Raw genomic sequence first — 7,086 nt, 5'->3', positions numbered from 1 at the left:
ATGAATAGGAAGTGTTGCTTCTCCCATTTTGGATTCTTTAACACAAACGGGAACTGTCTATTACCTATTAAAATCATAACAAGAATTAAGTCTTCCTTGGAAAACACTCAAGTGGCCCATTTAAATGACTATCACTGCCACATCCAGAACTTATGCTTTTGTTTTAGAATACTACTTACTTTTGGAGAGTTCTGAAAAAAAAAAAAAAAGAGCAAAATAGAAAGGAATATGAGAAAGGAATATATTTCCTCCTCGTCAGTCTTGATGACTTTCTAAAAGCTCATGCATTTTGGTGGGTAAGATTAATGAGACCACATAGTGTTAAGCACCTTGGACTTTCAGAACAAAGGCCTTTTAGAAGAACAAAGTATCATTATTAATGACACATCATTTACAGTTTTCATCAGTAATGTAAAGTTGCAGCCACTCTAATGGGAAGTTAGTTAAGAGCTCAATGTGGAGGGCAAGGCTATTAACAAATGTTCTTGACAGTAATACCTTTCGCTTCTAAGGAAAAAGATAAATCACACTCAAACTGATCAAAAAGACAAGCTGAGGGGTTCAGAAGGAGGTGAGCCACTGCTTACTGAATTTCTCAAAAGCCTCGTGGCCCATGAGCCCGCTGGTAAGCTCTGCCCTCTGTGATGGGCTCCCTTTGCTGCCAGCCCCCTCCCTAACTTCTGGACACCTTGCTGGCTCAGAAAAATGTCTCAGGCTCTAAACCTCATCTTTCCCTCTTATTCCCCCTCTTCTGTCTCTGCGTCCGCAAATAGTCTCTGCTGGGTTTCATCACCTCCAAGATTTTTCTCTGTCTATGATGAGCTGCTTGGCCAAGTACATGCTATAAGGAATGCAGCCTGCTGCACTGACTTCATCTACATGGTGGGAATCATAGCGCCAGGTGGCAAACCAGTGGGGAAGCGGGTTTTTCCTGATTACATGTTGTTAGTCTTATCAGGGCAATGATGCGGGATGGCTGTATACATAGAGTCAATGCTGTTAGCAAGTTTTGCAAATTCTTTTTTTTTTTTAATCTGTCTCTTTTTTAAGATTGTATTTATTTATTTGACAGAGAGAGAGCACACAAGCAGGGGGAATGGCAGGCAGAGGGAGAGGGAGAAGCAGGCTCCCCTCTGAGCAAGGAGCCCGATGTGGGGCTCTATCCCAGGACCCTGGGATCATGACCTGAGCTGAAGGCAGATGCTTAACCGACTGAGCCACCCAGGCGTCCCAGGTTTTGCAAATTCTTTATACAAAGTGCTGCTCTCATGTAAGATCTCTTCAGGAAGGTAGTGTATTTTTCAGTGAGATTCATTAAGGCCTTCTTAATGACATTTTAAAAACTACTGTTTTTGTTGGAGAGGAATTAAGAGAAATTCCACTGGGGGAAAAAAGTTGAAGGTTTTTACTTTGTCATCTAAAAATAAGTCAGCTATGTTTTAGCTACAGAAAAAAAAATCTGGGATGCCAAAAAAAAAAAAAAGTGCCTGAGAAAATAAAGAGGCAATTTACTATTATTATAGTCAGTGATCACTTATATCCAAGAGCATATAAGGAATATAAGGAATTGATTACATTGCAGCTCTACCAATAACTTACTTTGAGAACTTGCTCAAGGTTGTTGAGATCTTCAATGACAAGAAGAGACGACCGGATTTAAAGTGAGGCAGAAAGGGTTGTGGTTGTACGTTGCGAAGATGTGTTTGTTACTAACAGAAATTCCAGACTATTATTCTGTCTCTGATTTTTAATGATTGCATAGTTAGTAAATTGTTTGTTTAGTTGATTTGATCCTGGAGATACCTGGAGTCTTTTCTTGTTATTGTTTTGGGAGTTTCCCACTGACCACGTTTGTTTCTCTTTTGTTTGTGGTTTAGTTTACAAGGTAGATCAAAGCACATTTCCAGCCCAGTTGTTGAGGTTCAATCTTTTCTGTCTCATTCCAGAAGACACAGCTCTAGCTAGGGGCATTTACTAGGCAACATGAAAATTTAAGCCCAGCTGGAATCCTGAGATATCAAACAAAATGCTACAGCACAGGGATCATCACAGGAAAATGCTTTATATTTTTGTTTGTAAAGTTTTTGAGGCTTTGTAGTTCAAAAAACCCAACAAATAATTGCAATTTAGAATTTGAGTAAAATGCAGAAATGGAGAAGATTGCTATAATCATATTCTTTAATAAATTTTCATACCATTTATTAAATTGACCACATTTTACCAAATTCAAGTAATAGTTGAAGATCATCTAATTCATATTACGTTGACAATGTCCATGTAAGTTCAAATTCTGTTTTAGGAAGTTAACACTGAAAAGACTGAGTTCACTCTGAGCCTTATTTTGAAAGATGATTTTCTTGCTGCAATAAAAACCTGCTAATAACAAATGAACAAAGTGGTTGGTACCATTTGTGCCTTTAAGATCATAGTTCAAAAGAATTAAGCAAACATGATAACAAAGGTAAGACAAATATAACCTTTATTCTCTTTCAAAAGCCCAGAGAATAGGGCCTGGAACCACATTCATTGATTTAATCAGAATACCTTAAATTTTGTAGTCTCATTAAAAATTTTATAGCAATGGACCAAATATTGTAAAAATGATAGCAAAATACATGGTTGCTCCCAGCCACACAATAAAAAAGTAGTAAATTCTCTTATCCAACATAAAGAAAGCTAGGCTAGTGAGCTGCTTGACCAAACATTCATAATAAATAAAAATGATCCTATATACATATAATCAGATTTTCATAGCCTAAAATCACAACAAAATTGTGTCACACTCAGGAACTGGGAAGCCAACACACTAGAATGACCAAAATATTTTTTGGTTTCTGTAAAATAGTGGGGCAGAATATTAACTCACAACCACTCCAGAAGGTTGGAGACAGATGGCAGTGAACATGCATGCTGTCCGTCAATTATTAATTTTTGAAGAACTAGAATAGAGTATAACATTAATGTAAATTATTCAATACAATTCAATATTCTTTGGCTACGAAAAAAAATATGTCAAAGTCTTGTACTACCTTACAGGCATGAGCAAAAACAGTAGTAACTGGAAAGCAGCTATAAAAGAGAGCAGGTACTGGGTGATTCGGACAGAATACCAAATAATTGTTTACTTTCAGGAAATAAACTGGTTAAGATGATATCACTAAGGATTTTTTGTTTTTATTTTGCCATAAAAAGAAGGTGATTTTTAAAAAATCTATTGCTTAGGAATAAGTCAGTCAGAGAAAGACAAATACCATATGATTTCATTCATATGTGGAATTTAAGAAACAAAACAGATGAACATAGGGGAAGGGAAGGAAAAATAAAAGAAGATGAAAACTGAGAGGGAGGCAAACTGTAAGAGATGTTGAACTCTAGGAAACAAACTGAGGGTTGCTGGAGGGGAGGGGTAAGGGATGGGGTAATTGGGTGATGGGCATTAAGGAGTGCACTTGATGGAATGAGCACTGAGTGTTATATGCAACTGATGAATCACCAAATTCTACCTCTGAAACTACCAAAAAAATCTATTGCTTAGAATAACTTTATATACAGTAGGGTAATTTTAGAGTAGTCAGACTTTAAGATTATCTTGACGTTTTCAAATAATTCTTAAGATTCTAGATAACATGTATGACTATGTTCCTTAGCATTCATTTAAAACAATTACTAGAAATAAGCATGCTTCATTTGAGAACATAGATTAAAAAGTTTTCTCTTAGACTCCAGGGAAAAATGTATGCATGAAGGAAAACTTTTTTCTCTAAGCATAAAAAACAATTTAGATGACAAAGAGGGCTGAGTCAGGAGTCAGGAGACACAGATATGACTTCAGGGAAATCATTTTCCCCTCTAAAGACCCCTTCCATCTATCTGATTCTGAAGTTAAAACACTCACTCCAAGCTGTGCAAAGTGACCTGGCATTTTCAAGTTTCTATACAGTACTTGGCAAACTGTTTTTTTTTTTTTTTTCACTTTAACCCTCCAATATTAAGTACATTGACACAAACTCTGTCCTGCAAATCAGTATGCCAGATTTCTAGAGATAGCAAGTTTCTCCCCCCACTCATTCCACAAATTATGGAGCGCTTTCTATGTTGAAGGCAGGATGCTGGCCAAGACTTGCAATATTATGATTGTGTCACTGCCCCTGGGAACAAATGACTACCTGAAAAGCTGGATGCAGGTCACTGCTTCAGGCCCAACCTCAGACACATGAGGAAACAGGGAAACATACAGTGTTCTACTTGCTCCCTGGTTCAGGACGGTGATTCCCGAATCTGAGGGAATACAGGAGGAAATCTCCAGACAGGCTTGTTAAAACACAGCTTCCGAGGTCTCACTCCAGCCTTAGTGTGTCAGAAATGGGTCTGGTGTCTCCAATCTGCCCACATTTTTTGACAAGTATACTCTCTCCCACCCCTCTACACCTCTGCAAGTTATTTGTGGGCTTCACTCTCTCCCTCAACACCCCCTCCCCTGCCCCCCAAAGAAAGCCAGGGTGTTGTCGTGATAAAAGTTAGAGTCACAGTCAGGAGCCAATGAATAGCTGCGTGACCTTGAATGAGTTATTTAACGTCCCTAGGTCTCAGTCTTCATCAGATAGAAGTTGAACAGGAATCTCTACTGTCTCTTCCACACTCAAATGCCGCGGACTTTAAGAACCTAACATGTCAACTCGGTAAATCGTGAAGATGGGGAGAATGTACAAGGATGTCTCATTCTGCAGTCCAAACACCCCAGCAAGACTCTGGTAGCCCCCAGGTGAGTGTAATTCTTCCGTCTGGTCCAGGCATCGCAACAGGAGGAAAAGTGAGGCAAGCTGGAACTGGAATTGGAACTGATGGGCAGAAGCCTAAGAAGCCTGCAGGCGAGTTCTGGCAAATAGCCGGAAGGCTACTCTGAAAGCGGGAATCACTCCTCGTCCTCGTCCTCGTCGTTCTGGTCCTGGTAGCGAATGTAGACGCCCAGCATGACAAAGCCCATGAGGATGCAGAGCGAGCCGACGGCCAGGTAGGCGATGCCTAGGAAGGGGTTCTTGCCGCCCATCCACGAGAGGTTGCTGAAGACGACGAGCTTGTGGCCGCGGAAGGCGCGCACCGGGTAGTTGTAGGTGATGTTGACGAGGTAGGCGCCGCGCGGCAGGCCGCTCGAGTAGTTGCCCTGGCGGATGCGCGCGTACAGCTTGCGGAACGTGGGCAGCGCCGCCGTGCGCATCCACACCACGAAGTCCTGGTTGAGGAAGCCGGTGTTGTTCGGGTCGGGGCTCAGCTCGTAGACCGGCCGGCGCCAGTTGGGCGGCGGCGCGGTGCCTTGGAAGGCCAGCGCCAGGCTGCCGTTCACCAGCGGCGGGTTGCGGAACTTGACGTGGCAGTCGGTCCACCAGGCGATGCCGGTGCGGTCGAGCGGCACCTCGACGTACGGCCCTCCGGGCCGGCGCTGGTGCCACAGCGAAAAGGAGTCGTTGAAGAGGCTGTTGGCGATGGCGCCGCAGGGCGCGATGGGCAGGCCGGAGGCGCGGCGCTGGTAGGGGGCGCACTCGTTGGCCGGGTGGCGCAGCGCGCCCGGCAGCCCGCTCAGCTGCGTGTCGTCGCGGGACACGCTGTAGCGCCGGTTGTTCTGGTAGAAGTTGGTCAGCTCGTAGTAGAGGTACACGGGGCCCGGGAAGAGCTCTGGCAGCGAGAAGTACCAAGAGCACGAGCAGCGGAGCGGCGGCGCGCGGGCCTGGTCGGCCAGGGCGCACGCCGAGCAGTTGCCGGTGCCCGGGTTGCCCGTGTAGTCGTACTCGAGCTCCTTGATGCCGTTGGAGGAGTAGAAGAGGCCCAGGCCCAGGCCGATGAAGGCCAGGCCGGCGCAGAAGAAGAGCGGCAGCGCGATGCTGGCCGACAGCAGCGGCTGCCAGGCGGGAAGGCGCTGCTGCGTGAACGCCGTGTTGTCGGGCTGGTGGGCGCCCCGGGCCGTGGCGCTCCAGGTCATGGCGGCCGCGCCGGGCCGGACGGGGGACGGGCGGAGTGGCGCTCGCAAGCGGCCAGCCGGGGGCTGCTCCCGGCTCAGCTTTCCGCCGGCTCAGGTGAGCTTGGGGGCCGGCCCCGCCTCCGGCCCCCCGCACCCGCACAGGTGAGTCTTGGTGTTCTCCGTGCGGTGACCTGATCCCCTCAGTTCCGCCTCTGCCCAGGTGAGCCGGGCCGGCTCCGCCCCTGCTGGTAATCGGCAGCGGCGCCCCGCCCCTTCGGAGGTGAGCGGGGCGGGCGTTGGTTTCCTCACCTGGCCGGCGCAGGGCTCGCGTTTCCTCCCCACCTGGGTGGGTCCGGCAGCCCGCTCCTCCTCCCCGAGGTGAGTGGCGGCCCCAGGCTGCCTCTGAGTGGCCCGTGCCTTGCCCAGGTACCACCTTAGCTTCCGCCTTGCAAGTGAGTAGAGTGCCTGGGCCAGACTTTCCTGAGATCGGAGGAGCTGCAACCTCCAGCACAGAGTTCGCTGAGAGATTATCAGCGTGGCTCCTGGAGACTTGAAGATTTCAGGTTATTAATCCTCTTTTATCTGGGGGTGGGGGAGTGACTCTAGACCCTCTTGTCTTTGTAGGTTAATTTATGGACCCTCTTCAGTCAACTTCTCACCACAAATTGTAGTGCCGAGAGATTACACTGTGGCAAATCTGTTATTCGTTCAAGGCCTGCATTCAAATTCTAGCATATGTTTAAAAAGAAGAATGATTTTCCCGCCAGGTGCACTAAACTGGGTGCAAAGCTAAGAAAAGTAGAAAGTTCTATAAAAATAAAGTGAGTCTTTAAAAAAGAGAATCAAAGACTACGTGAGGTTCAGAGCCTTTAAATAGCTCTCTAGCTGCTGGGAAAACCACACAAGGGTAAAAATGCACTGGACTACCTGTGATTTCCTTTTCTTTTCAGATTCTTTGCCTGAGTGGAGAAAGGCCTAATCCAAGGTCCTCAAAGACCTACCTGCTATCCACAGTCAAGGACTTTGGGAATGTTTTGCCTAGGGAGGTGAACTACAAGGATTTATAGGACTTATTTTAAAGAGAACCCAAATTAGCTCTGGCTTTTATGTAGCATATACACAGGGGGCTATCA

The 7,086-nt window shown here is 45.8% G+C and overlaps 1 protein-coding gene across 1 annotated transcript; it reads right to left on the bottom strand.

Moving 5' to 3' along the window:
* Window positions 1-3,468: 3,468 nt before the first annotated feature.
* TMEM30B (transmembrane protein 30B) lies at window positions 3,469-5,974 on the bottom strand. The gene has a single exon (XM_034992246.1). The coding sequence runs from the start codon at window positions 5,972-5,974 to the stop codon at window positions 4,913-4,915; it is 1,062 nt and encodes a 353-aa protein (XP_034848137.1). The 3' UTR covers window positions 3,469-4,912.
* Window positions 5,975-7,086: the final 1,112 nt, after the last annotated feature.

Source organism: Mirounga leonina, unplaced genomic scaffold, assembly GCF_011800145.1.
Source record: "Mirounga leonina isolate KUSES-001 unplaced genomic scaffold, KU_Mleo_1.0 Mir_82, whole genome shotgun sequence".
Lineage (NCBI taxonomy): Eukaryota > Metazoa > Chordata > Mammalia > Carnivora > Phocidae > Mirounga > Mirounga leonina.
This window is presented reverse-complemented; position numbering and strand designations above follow the sequence as displayed.